The 14,231-nt window shown below is 46.4% G+C and overlaps 1 protein-coding gene across 1 annotated transcript in view; it reads right to left on the bottom strand.

The window, feature by feature from the left end:
- Positions 1 to 14,231, bottom strand: part of MXD4 (MAX dimerization protein 4) — a 64,399-nt gene that overhangs the window by 13,974 nt on the left and 36,194 nt on the right. Inside the window, exon 3 of the mRNA XM_073648994.1 lies at positions 1,644 to 1,673. Within this exon, the coding sequence (XP_073505095.1) occupies positions 1,644 to 1,673 (30 nt within the window). The remainder of the gene's footprint in view (positions 1 to 1,643; positions 1,674 to 14,231) is intronic.

Genomic DNA, 14,231 nt, shown 5'->3' with positions numbered 1-14,231 from the left:
TTGTTTTTATTCAGAAGCTACACCCCTGGTGATCCCGTCCAGTTAAAGGGGCAGTGCAGGGCTGGTTACAGTGTATCAGGGCCTCCTTCTATCACAGCCCTGGCACACCATCTGATAGGTTCTTCAGCCTCTGTACAGGATGGTTCGGGTCACTGGCAGTGAGGTAGGAGATAACGTGAATACACAACATCATTCAAATGGAAAACCCCTTTAAGTCGCCGCACAGTGTGTGTTCATGGTGAAGCTGCTGCCATTGACATCTACTGAGGGGGTTGTCACCCGCGTTGTAGTAGACGCATCACCCATTAAATGAGCCATTTTTTTGCCTTAAAACACACCGACCACAAGCTCCGACATGTCCCATAAAGGGCAAATGAGTCAGACGTAGCACGGCAGAGCACTTAAAATAGATCTGGAAGCAGGAAAGCCTGGGAGGGAGCAGAGCGGGGTCCGGTAACTGCATACAACACTGCCCTCCCGCCTGCCGCACCACAGCCCTATACACTTATATACATGGGATGTAATGGAAACCGGAAAAAGGGACAGAAACTTCCCAGCAGCTTCCTAAAGGCAAACTTTCTACAGTCTTCATTAAACGTTTCCCATCACTTTGCTGCTTAACACCTTTCTGTATCTGAATGCTTTCAAAAAATGTTACAAATCTGATAGAGCTCCTGCACTGTCCTGACAGCTGTCCCTTCTCTCAGTGTTAGAGATAGTAGCAAGGAGGTTGTACACAGAACTTCAGTGTGGAGAGGGAAGAAAGTACCTACAGTCTCAGAGAGGGTGGAGAAAACAGACTATGGAAAAGGAAGAAAGCACATGAAGAGTAAATTAGTGCAGGATAGAAGCTGTGCTGATATATGAGCTCTATGAAGACAGCAGCACCCTGGAAACACATACACCTCGCGTCCAGCCTATATTACTGGGAGAGACACTCCCAAAAAAAAAAGAAAAATTTGAAACTTGCAAAAATGCAAATTGCATATCAGGGGGAGTGAAAATGAATGAGGGAATGAAGATTGTAAACTGTAACCGGCTCAGCTTTTTTCCATGTAAGTGTATGGACGGCCATTATAGCGCCTCCAGTGTCTGGTGTGAGCAAACTCCTCGAATATTAGGCACCTGATCCCCCTGTAAACACTTTTGCATATTTGTCCATTAAGTTTACTGAATACAAGGATGATTATTAATGAGGTCATTAGGGTCATTTTCCACCTGACAAGGCGACAGCTCCACATATAACATGAAGCCTTGGCTGTTAAAGGGAACCTTTTACCGCAGGATCCAATGCTATGGCCGTATAGGTCCTAGTGCAACGAGAAAAATGATACCTGTATTGTAGTAATCCGATGTGCCAGCGCTGAGAAATCAAGCCTCCAAGTAACATGCAAATGAGACTCTAAGTGTGTTGGGGGCGTGTAGACTGACACGCCCCCAGTGCACTTCCAGGCTCATTTGCATGCGGCTTCAAAGCTTGATTTCTCGGCGCTGGCACATCGGATTACTACAATACAGGTATCATTTTTCTCTTTGCACTAGGACCTATACAACCGTACTGCTAGATTTTAAAGTAAAATCATCCTGACAGGTTTTTTTCTAATATCCCCAGTGTAGACAATCTACAGAAGCGTCCATCTTACCTGTGCTTTTCTAGCTCATTGTGCGATGACCTGTTTAAAAAAAAAAAAAAAAAAGAATATCATTAGAAATCTGCTCTACACATATGGACCAATACTGATTTTTAGTATCAAAGGGCTCTGTAGAGAGAGAAAGCCCCTTTGACATGGCTCGGAGATTTCCGATAGTAAAAATCTCCCATAACATTCGAATGCAAAATTGAAATTACTTCTGTCTAAGTAGAGTCCTGTATTCTCCAAAACAGCTACTAACATGGAAATAATAGAGATAATCAATTACAGAAAGTTTCCAGACGAGCCCAGGAATCATACATCATGGTGGATTTCATGCACAGGCAAAAAGACACTGAGCGCTCATAGAATACCGTCAGCGGGGATGGCTGCCGTCCCAGAAAGCCTCAGCATCTTGGAATGCGGCACATTTGGTATAACGGATGTCACCCCATGGCATTCGTGTGCAATGGGAATACAAATAAACACTTCACATTCAGATGACTGTCCTTAAAGGGGTGTTTCCATCTCAGTAAGTGATGGATTCCACGAGTGGGGTTCTGAAATTTTGTTATCGGCTAGTTTCAGCCTTATACCCCTTTAAAGGGGACCTGTCAGTCACCATAAATATGTATTGGTGTAGATGCCACCGTTCTTCTGATTCCGGCGATGTTTCTCTTTTGTTCCTGCGCCTCTCCGTTCCGGAGATATGGCCCCATCTTCCCTGCATTTAAAACTAGTCTTGTTAGCCAACTAGGCGTAGGCAGAGCTGAGGGCCACACCCACTTGACTAAAAAAAAAAAAAGACTAAATTTACAATAAAAAAAAAGAAGAGGCCATATCTAAGGAACGGAAAGGCATAGGAACAAAAGAAAAACAACGCCGGATTCAGGAGAACGGCAGCATTTACACCAATACATATTTATGGTAAGTGACATGTCCTCTTTAATATGCTAAAAGTTCTTCTAATCACTGGCATCCTAATGTCTTTACATGTAGCAAAGGGGAAAGGGTTTATGATTGTCACCTAGAGCCCAGGATAAGTTGATATCTCAAGTTAAGACTATTATGGGGGATTGGAAAAACATGACCACATTCAGAGACAGCGCCACTCTTGGCCAAAGGTCGTGTCTGGTATTGCAGCTCATTTAAATAAATGCTGTGATATCAGTAAAAGCCCCCCCCCCCCCAAAAAAAAAGTCTCCTGCCTCAGTCAGTTGTCTTACAGCCAGACACAACACAGTAAGGAGGAGTGACATGGCTGATCTCCTGAGTTTCTTTATATATTTCTCAGTTTTAATGAGATACACAACAAATTAGGATGAAAGTAGCTTTGAATGCATGCATTGTGGGCTAACCCCTCCACCATCCCCCCCCCAAAAAAAAAAAAACCAAAATAACATTTTACTATTGGGTCTCACTACAATTTTTTGCACCTTTTGATTTTTACATGCTCCATTTCCACTTGCATATTGCTGGCTGCAGAATTAGTTTAACTGAGAATTATCATGCGGAAGAGGAGTTTGTTACTCATTTCTCTGTCTTTTTCTGAGCTCCTCTCAGCCGACTTATCACCGCAATGCTCAGCTCAACTTTGATGTGGTCTGTGATCGTAAACAAGAACAAGGGAGTTCAGAAAAATACAGATAAAAGGGTAAAAACTTCCCAAGGAGCTCACTGACAGATTCTCAGTTAACTCATTATTCAGCCGGCAACACAAATGGAAAAAAAAGAGCATATGAAAGACAAACGATGCAAAATTTTTCATGCAACCCAATTCCAAAAATACATTAAAGAAAATATAAAAATGTAAACCCAAATCCTTTGGAGCAAATAATGTGTTCTCTAACAGCATCGGATACACTTGTCACATCTCACGCTGCCAAATGTGGGTTTCATACAGCTGACAATGCATCCAAAGGAGTGTCAGCTCTGCAGGCAAATGACTGTGGCTCTAATTGGGAATAAATGAGTAGAACTGCAGCATCTGGGATTGCAATCTATGCAGGTTTTTCGCTGTTTTCATTTCTGCGCTATTCTCGCTTTTCATCAGATTCTTGCACCTGGCACCTTCTGCATTCTGTAAAACCCATGAAACATATGTTCAGAACTGAAATGAAAACAAATGTGCAGTCCGCAGCGGGCGTATTCAATTACTGGATATTTACACTGAAAACATTCCCTGTCACAAGCTCATAGGCAAAGGGGGGGATGTTCAACAGAGGTCCGATCTTCGCCTCAAAATACGAGTGCAGGAGGAAAACCTGCTGCACTGTCCGCACCTTGGCACAGGAGTGCTGAACAGAGGTTTTTACCACTCCAGAAGCCAAAATATATATTTATTGTCATGTTATAAGCTCTAACAGCAGCGACCAGAGCCATCTCCGGTCAGTGCTGTTCAACCACTTAAGAGCAGCTGTCAATCAAAAATGTTCCCCTACTATGTTCTGCGTGATGGCTGTGACCAACCATGCAGGGCTGCCCTAGTTAATGGCTAGCTCCGAGTAGGAAGCATAAGTCACATATGATGAGTGAATATACAGATAAAATAGTAGGGGCTCACAGCTTTCTGAGGTAACACATTTCCCTGCCTGTTTTATCACAGGAGTAAGCTTTTCTGCCACATCTCCAGCCCTCTGAGCTCATCATAAATCAAGTCAGTGACATAGGGCGCTGAGATTATATGTCACAGACTTGATTTATGATGAGCTCACTGGACTGAGGACGCGGCAGAGACACTTGCTCCTGTGATAAAACAGGCAAGGAAATGTGTTACTTTGGAAAGCAGTCTCTGCTATTTAGTCTGTAAACGCACTTATCCTAAGTGAGTTAAGCGTCTTGCCCGGCCAGAAGATGTGCTATGCGCTGACCATGTACTTGAGCAGCTCTGCATGGTCGGACGCAGCCATTACACAGCACACAGCAGGGGCACATTTATAAGATTATCTCAGCATAGGAACATTTTTTTTAACACATCCAATTGTGGAACTTATTATTATTTCAAGATCTATTAATTAAAATGTACTTTGTTCATGTGACAACCCCTTTAAAATTGCACCATACTGGTGGGGTGTCTGTTTGCACATAGGTAAGAGTGATTTTCATATATACGCTAAGGTCATATAGTTCAGGCAATCGAATATTCACAGTTTCGATTCCTCTAGGGGGACATAAAAAGTGAAAAGTTTTATTAAAACGTTTTTAAAAATAGTAGGAAAATTAAAAATATTAGGTATTAGCTGTGTCTGTCCCAATCTCTCAAAATATAAAATTATTTAACCCATAATGCAAACTGTAAAAAAAAAAAAACGAACCCCTAAAATTTTATATTTGGGATTTTTATCTAATACAATTTTTTTTTGTTAATTAAAATGTCTAAAATGTCCATTTTTTTAACAAACTATTTTACTATTTTTCATATTACTGTTTTTTTTTTTTATTTTGATTGATTTATATATCTTTTTAATAATATAATGTACTATCATATATCACGGTTCATAAAAAGATGTGAACCAAGCTGCAGGCCTGCTGAAGATCAAGGTTAAAAAACGGAGCTTCATGGGTCGAGCTCATGGAATTTATTCTTGGATTCCAGGGTGAATTAAATGATCTATTTTTGCAAACATATAGAATACTTAACTAAAATTTAACTAAAGCTTAAATAATTAAAGGGAGTGTGTCAGCCCATGTAGACAGTATAAGGTAAGGATAAAATTATATAAAATTGCACCATTCTGCATAAACTTTATTCAAAAATGCTAATTAGTTTGCTTGGTGCACTCTGGGTGTGGCCAACAGGCTCAGTGCACCGTTCCGCCCACTGGTGTTGCATGCCCCTGCCTCTCTCACTGGTGATTGACAGCGCTGACTTACTGTACCTGAGTTTTCTCTGCAGTCTGTGCTTCCTCCAGGCAAGCCAGCAATGTCAATCACCAGTGAGGGAGACGGGAACATGCAAACCTAGTGGACGGAATGGTGCACTTGGTCACACTTAGGGTGCACCTAGCACACTAATTAGCATATTTGATTAAAGAAGCACTACTTCCATCAAAAATTGTATCCTCTTAATATATTGCAGTCATCATATTATATAGCACTGTGTACTTACAATTGCTCATTTTCCTTTTCTACCCAGATAATCCTTCTCTTTTCCATTCGATCTATGACATCACATGATTAAAAATTGACCAATTGAATCCTTCTAAGCTCTATGTAGAAACAGGAGGTCAATTTTCTCTGCATGAGTCATCATTGCAAAAATCCCTGGCAGGTGATAGGAGGTAGCAGCTGGATCAAGAGTTGAAGAGGGGGATGATTTCTGCAGGGACAAGAGACTTCCTGCTTCTCCATAGAGCGGAGAAAAGAGAAGAATTAGCTGGGTAGAAAGGCAAAATGAGCAATTGTAAGTGCACAGTGCTGTATAATAGGATGACTGCAATATAGTAAGAGGGAGGAAGAGGAGGAGGAGGAGGAGGGCTTCTTTAAGGTTCAGTGAGTTTAGTGATTAGATCAATAAAACAAAAGTATCCCATATACCATGATATGACCTAAATAATTTACTCTGGCGGAAAAAAAAATTGCTATGGCAAAAATCAGAAAGTTAGTGATCACATAGTGTTCACACGTGACATAGGAAGTCGCCTGTAGCCGGGGCCCCAATAATTGGCTGAATTCCAGAATGGTTTCCAAACTCTCCAGGAAATGTTTCTACAAGTGAAATACTTTCTAAGAAAACAGCCAGACGCTGATTGTAGACATAGACTACCCGGACATAAGTATCGGGACACCTCCACATTACACCTACGGGGCCTTTCCTGAGCCATAGATATTAATATGGCGTCGGCCCCTCTGCAGATATAACGGCTCCTGCTCTCCTGGGAAGGTTTTCTACAAGATTCTGGAGGAGTCTGTGGGAATTTTTGCCCCTTCACCCTGAAGAGTATTTGTGAGGTCAGACCCTGATGTTGGGGAGAGGCCGGGATCACAATCTCCGTTCTACTTCATCCCAGAGGTGTTGGACGGGGTTGATGTCCGGGCTCCGTGCACCCGGTCATGTTCTTCCAATCAAACTCCCTCACCATGTCCTTATGGACCTTGTGCACTGGGCACAGTCATGGGGAGCAGAAAAGGGTCTTCCCCAAACTGTTCCCACACAGCTGCAAGCTGCAAGGGTCCACAATGTCTTGTGCTGCAACATTAAGATTTCCCTGCACTGGAAATAAGGGGCCGAGGCCGAGCCCTGAAAAACATCCCCATATCCCTCCTCCACCAAACTGTACAGCGGCACAATGTAATCAGGGGGTAACGTCCTCCTGGCATTCACCAAACCAAGACTCCTCCATCAGACGCACATAGAGAAGTGTGATCCGTTACTGCACAGAACACGTCTCCTCCAGAGTCCAATGGTGGCGGCTTTACACCACTCCATCCAACGCTCGGCATTGTGCTTGGTGATGTACGGCTGCATGCAGCTGCTCGGCCACAAAAGGAGAGGAGGTCTGGACTCTGCCGTTATGAAGTCAGCAGAGCGTTGGTGACTTTTCCGTCTTCTGCTCCTCAGCACTCAGTGACCCCGCTCTGTAACGTTACAGGGTCTCCACTTCGTTGCTGACGTTCTTTCCACTTCTCAATAATATTACTCACAGGTGACAGGGGAAGAAATGTCATGACCGGACTTGCTACACCAGTGGCCCCTATTATACACCGGGGGTTAGGGGCTGGATGTTATACACTAGGGGGCCGAGGGGCCGGGCCAAATGTTATACATCGGGGTGGAGGGGAGGGGGCCAGAGGTTATACACCAGGGAGGCGAGGGGGCCAGAGGGTATACAATGGGGACGAGGGGGCCGGATGTTATACAGTGAGGGCGAGGGGGCTGGATGTTATACACCGGGGGCAAGGCTGACAGATACTATACACTAAGCGCGAGGGGGCCGGATGTTATACACTGAGGGCGAGGGGGCCGGATGTTATACACTGGGGGAGAGGGGCCTGATGTTATACCCTGGGGGCAGGAGGTTGGAGGTTATACACTGGGGGGCGAGGGGCCGGATATTATACACTGGGGGACAAGGGGGCAGATTTTATACACTGGGGGGCGAGGGGGCAGATGTTATACACCGGGAGGGCGAGGGGGCAGATGTTATACACCAGGGGAGCGAGGGGTCGGATGTTATACACTGGGGGGCGAGGGGGCAGATGTTATACACTGGGGGGCGAGGGGGCAGATGTTATACACTGGGGGGCGAGGGGGCAGATGTTATACACTGGGGGGCGAGGGGGCAGATGTTATACACTGGGGGGCGAGGGGCCGGATATTATACACTGGGGGGCGAGGGGGCAGATGTTATACATTGGGGGGCGAGGGGGCCGGATATTATACACTGGGGGGCGAGGGGGCAGATGTTATACACTGGGGGGCGAGGGGCCGGATGTTATACATTGGGGAGCGAGGGGACGGATGTTATACACTGGAGGGCGAGGGGGCAGATATTATACACTGGGGGGCGAGGGGGCAGATGTTATACACCAGGGGGGCGAGGGGGCAGATGTTATACACCAGGGGAGCGAGGGGCCGGATGTTATACATTGGGGAGCGAGGGGACGGATATTATACACTGGGGGGCGAGGGAACGGATATTATACACTGGGGGGCGAGGGGGCAGATATTATACACTGGGGGGCGAGGGGGCAGATATTATACACTGGGGGGCGAGGGGGCAGATATTATACACTGGGGGGGCGAGGGGGCAGATATTATACACTGGGGGGCGAGGGGGCAGATGTTATACACTGGGGGGCGAGGGGGCAGATATTATACACTGGGGGGCGAGGGGGCAGATGTTATACACCAGGGGAGCGAGGGGACGGATGTTATACATTGGGGAGCGAGGGGGCAGATTTTATACACTGGAGGGCGAGGGGGCAGATGTTATACACCAGGGGAGCGAGGGGCCGGATGTTATACATTGGGGAGCGAGGGGACGGATATTATACACTGGGGGGCGAGGGGGCAGATATTATACACTGGGGGGCGGGGGGGCAGATATTATACACTGGGGGGCGAGGGGGCAGATATTATACACTGGGGGGCGAGGGGGCAGATATTATACACTGGGGGGGCGAGGGGGCAGATATTATACACTGGGGGGCGAGGGGGCAGATATTATACACTGGGGGGCGAGGGGGCAGATGTTATACACCAGGGGAGCGAGGGGACGGATGTTATACATTGGGGAGCGAGAGGACGGATGTTATACACTGGGGGGCGAGGGGGCAGATGTTATACACTGGGGGGCGAGGGGGCAGATGGTATACACTGGGGGGGCGAGTGGGCAGATGGTATACACTGGGGGGCGAGGGGGCAGATGGTATACACTGGGGGGCGAGGGGGCAGATATTATACACTGGGGGGCGAGGGGGCAGATGTTATACACTGGGGGACGAGGGGGCAGATGTTATACACTGGGGGACGAGGGGGCAGATGTTATACACTGGGGGACGAGGGGGCAGATGTTATACACTGGGGGGTGAGGGGGCAGATGTTATACACTGGGGGGGGCGAGGGGGCAGATGTTATACACTGGGGGGGGCGAGGGGGCAGATGTTATACACTGGGGGGTGAGGGGGCAGATGTTATACACTGGGGGGACGAGGGGGCAGATGTTATACACTGGGGGGCGAGGGGGCAGATGTTATACACTGGGGGGCGAGGGGGCAGATGTTATACACTGGGGGGGCGAGGGGGCAGATGTTATACACTGGGGGGGCGAGGGGGCAGATGTTATACACTGGGGGGCGAGGGGGCAGATGTTATACACTGGGGGGCGAGGGGGCAGATGTTATACACTGGGGGGGCGAGGGGGCAGATGTTATACACTGGGGGGGCGAGGGGGCAGATGTTATACACTGGGGGGGCGAGGGGGCAGATGTTATACACTGGGGGGCGAGGGGGCAGATGTTATACACTGGGGGACGAGGGGGCAGATGTTATACACTGGGGGACGAGGGGGCAGATGTTATACACTGGGGGGCGAGGGGGCAGATGTTATACACTGGGGGCGAGGGGGCAGATGTTATACACTGGGGGGGTGAGGGGGCAGATGTTATACACTGGGGGGGCGAGGGGGCAGATGTTATACACTGGGGGGCAAGGGGGCAGATGTTATACACTGGGGGACGAGGGGGCAGATGTTATACACTGGGGGACGAGGGGGCAGATGTTATACACTGGGGGACGAGGGGGCAGATGTTATACACTGGGGGGCGAGGGGGCAGATGTTATACACTGGGGAGCGAGAGGACGGATGTTATACATTGGGGAGCGAGAGGACGGATGTTATACACTGGGGGGCGAGGGGGCAGATGTTATACACTGGGGGGCGAGGGGGCAGATGTTATACACTGGGGGGCGAGGGGGCAGATGTTATACACTGGGGGGGTGAGGGGGCAGATGTTATACACTGGGGGGGTGAGGGGGCAGATGTTATACACTGGCGGGGCGGGGGGGCAGATGTTATACACTGGGGGGCGAGGGGGCAGATGTTATACACTGGGGGGGCGAGGGGGCAGATGATTAAGACGTGTGCAGGACACTTTTCTCCATACAGTATATAGGAGTGCCGCAGAGGGGAGGATACTACAAGAAGTGAACTCCTCTCTCTGCAAATACTTTCTACTATAACCTTGAGGGACATAAATCACTAGACTGCATATTTACATTGCTTTCCAGGAACATTTTCTGCTTATGCTGCACATTCTGACTATAGTGATCAGGAGGGAAGATGAATTACACAGATCTGCCAAAATGATTACCATGTGTAAACATTGGGGGCTCTTAAAGGGAAAGGAACAGCAAGGAGGCTCAAAGACATGTTGTATCATAAAATGAAGGTGAAGGTTTTTTAAAAGGGGCTTTCCACTGATGTGTTTTACACTTAAACATTTTGTTCACATGGAATTCTTTGAGCTGCGAGTTTTTCAAGTGGAAACCACTTTAGGAAATGCACTTTTATGGGAGTTGTTGGCGGAGTTTTACTTTTTCAAAGAGTTCTGGAAGAGTTTTATTTTTCCCCTGAATCGTTCTTTGTAGTCTTTTGATCAGAATGTGCCTAAACTTGGAGAAGTTTCCTTCAGGATTCGCAAAGAATTGACCTGCACTTTCTTTTTTTTTCCCACCAGGTATTTTCTAAAACCTTTTCAGAAAAACAAAAACTAAACAAATTCATAGATTTCCCAAATACATTTTTCCAGAATTTTTGAGGAGAGGTTATGCTAAAAAAAAAGTCCTTAAAAAACTTTGTGTCAATACACACATTTATTTCCTTTGTGTGTATTGGAACAACACAAATAAAATGAAAAAAAAATAAAACAAGCAAATTGGACATCATTTCACACAAAACACCCAAAATGGGCAGGACAAAATTGTTGGCACCTTTTACAAAACTGTGGGTAAACAACTTTGTTTCAAGCATGTGATGTTCATTCAAACTCACCCGTAGCAAGTATCAGGTGTGGGCAATATGAAAATCACACCTGAAGCCATATAAAAAGGGGAGAAGTTGACTCAAAGATTGAGCATTGTGTGTGTGTGTGTGCCACACTAAACATGGAGAACAGGAAGAGAAGAAGAGAACTGTCTGAGGACTTGAGAACCAAAATTGTTGAAAAATATCAACAATCTCAAGGTTACAAGTCCATCTCCAGAGATCTTGATGTTCCTTTGTCCACGGTGTGCAACATAATCAAGAAGTTTACAACCCCATGGCACTGTAGCTAATCTTCCTAGAGATGGACGGCAGGGAAAAAAAATCGATGAAAGGTTGCAACGCTGGATAGTCCTGATGGTGGATAAGCAGCCCCAATCCAGATTCAAAGAAATTCAAGCTATCCTACAGACTTAGGTTGCATCAGTGTCAGCGCAAACTATCTGTCAACATTTGAATTAAATTAAATGCTATGGCAGGAGACCCATGAGAACCCCATTGTTGACCAGGAGACATAAAACCGCTGGACTGCAGTTTGCCAAAATGTATGTGAATAAGCCAAAATCCTTCTGGGAAAGCGTCTTGTGGACAGATGAGACCAAGAGAGAGCTTTTTGGTAAAGCATATCATTCTAATTTTTACCGAAAATGGAATGAAAAAAGAATACACTACCTACAGTGAAATATGGTGGAGGTTCAAAGATGTTTTGGGGTTGTTTTGTTGCCTCTGGCACTGCGTGCCTTGACTGTGTGCAAGGCGTCATGAAATCTGAAGATTACCAAACCATTTTGGGTTACAATGTTGTGCCCAGTGTCATGCGTACTGAGTTATAGGTCTTCCAGCAGGACAATGACTCCAAACACACTTCAAGAAGCCTCTAGAAATGGATGTAAACAAAGCGCTGGAGAGTTCTGAAGTGGCAGCAATGAGTCCAGATGTAAATCCTGTTGATCTCCTGTGGAGAGATCTTAAAATTACTGTTTGGAGAAGCCGCTTTCAAATATGAGAGACCGGGAGCAGTTTATAGAAGAAGAGTCGCCCAAAATTCCAGTTGAGAGGTGTAAGACGCTTGTTGATGGTTACAGGAAGCGATTGATTGAAATTATTTATTCCAAAGGGTGTGCAACCAAATATTAAGTTGAGGGGGCCAACAATTTTGTCCGGCCCATTTTTGAGGTTTTGTGTGAAATTATGTCCAATTTGCCTTTTTTTCTCTGTTTTTTTTTTGCGTTGTTCCAATATACACAAAGGAAATAACCAGGTGTATAACAAAAGGTGTGTAATTGTAATCAATTTTGGGGAGAAATACTTCATTTTCAGGAACAATTTCAAGGGTGCCAACACTTTCGGCCAGGACTGTATATACCATAATAGTGTTTATGGATTGGGGTCATCTTTCTGTAACAACATCTTTAAGAAAATAATTTTAGGGGCTGAATTGCTGAAATACTGGAAACAGATGATTTTCTAAGTGCCAATGTAAGTAAAGCCCTGTGCAGAGCGCAGCTGCGAACCTTTACTGCATGTCATGTGAGAAAGGTAGAAAAAAGCTCATAAATCATCATTTGCTCACAAAAAAACACAATATTCTGTCTGTGAGATGAAAAGTGACTGGTTACAGATGGGTGCACACAATCTCGCCAATGTTCTTTCATGTGGGTCTAAGCACAGAGGCCCCGACCCACACAGGGGGTACACAGGGGATACAGGGGGGTACACAGGGGGTACACGGGCGGTACACAGGGGGTACACAGGGGATACACAGGGGATACACAGGAGGCACGAAACCACCGAGGAAAGCCTAAAGGTTCTCGCACTCGATAGGTATCGAAATCAATGCTACTCAAACATTACAGGCTTGCCACTGGTATCTACGATGTATCGAAAAGCTTGCTGCAGTTGAATTTCCTCTAAGTTTAAGGTCATGTTCACATTGAGTTTTTTGATGATTATTTTTTTTTGAAGAGGATCCGCTACAAATTGATCATTAAGCGTCCTGTAGCGATCACCAGTGATCGACTCTAAAATCTGTTCAATGTCCCTGCAGCGCCACCACAGGATCAAAGAAGCATTACATAGTTTCTACTGAAAGCAGTGGGCTGCCTGTGTAATGTGGGGTCCTCCAGACCAAGAAATGCTGTGGGATCCTCTATTATCCCAGATTTTATAGTAAATCGATCGCAGTCCTATAGTGGGGCATTGGATCAGATCGCTGGGTAATTGTGACTTTCTCATCACTTTGTAGGACCTGGATGTTTGCCCTCCTCTATATTGTGGTGTGCGATTCACCCTGTACGTCTGGCTGTATACTCCTCGGCCTCCATAGTCTGCTGTTGTACACAGCAGGTTAGGTGTCGGCCTGTATATTACTCACCCAGCTGCTTTATCCTCCATGTCTAGACTCCGGGCATTGTCACCGCGCTCACCCTGGCTAGCACCTGTTAGCATATGTATTGATGTACTGACTTACACATACATTAATGTGCTCCGTCCTGTGTCACCAGGGACCTCACACGTCAAAACCGGTCTACGTCTGGACCATTTATCCTTCTTGGACAGCAGGTGACGCCATCTATGGCTCCTCTGCTGCTGTGAGTCATCTGTGGAGCAGCAGTGCATGTGCTCGACCAAAACTCCATTCACTTACATGGGAGCAGCAGTGCATGTGCTCGACCACCGCTCCATTCACTTACATGGGAGCAGCAGTGCATGTGCTCGACCACCGCTCCATTCACTTACATGGGAGCAGCAGTGCATGTGCTCGACCACCGCTCCATTCACTTACATGGGAGCAGCAGTGCATGTGCTCGACCACCGCTTCATTCACTTCTATGAGAGCAGCAGTGCATGTGCTCGTCTACTGCTCCATTCACTTCTATGCGAGCAGCAGTGCATGTGCTCGACCACCGCTCCATTCACTTCTATGAGAGCAGCAGTGCATGTGCTCATCTACTGCTCCATTCACTTCTATGGGAGCAGCAGTGCATGTGCTCCACCACCGCTCCGTTCACTTCTATGAGAGCAGCAGTGCATGTGCTCGTCTACTGCTCCATTCACTTCTATGGCAGCAGCAGTGTATGTGCTCAACTACCGCTCCATTCACTTCAATGGGAGC

Source organism: Phyllobates terribilis, unplaced genomic scaffold (genome assembly GCF_046119375.1).
Source record: "Phyllobates terribilis strain yellow unplaced genomic scaffold, ASM4611937v1 Scaffold_1__5_contigs__length_1240528914, whole genome shotgun sequence".
NCBI classification, from domain to species: domain Eukaryota; kingdom Metazoa; phylum Chordata; class Amphibia; order Anura; family Dendrobatidae; genus Phyllobates; species Phyllobates terribilis.
This window is presented reverse-complemented; position numbering and strand designations above follow the sequence as displayed.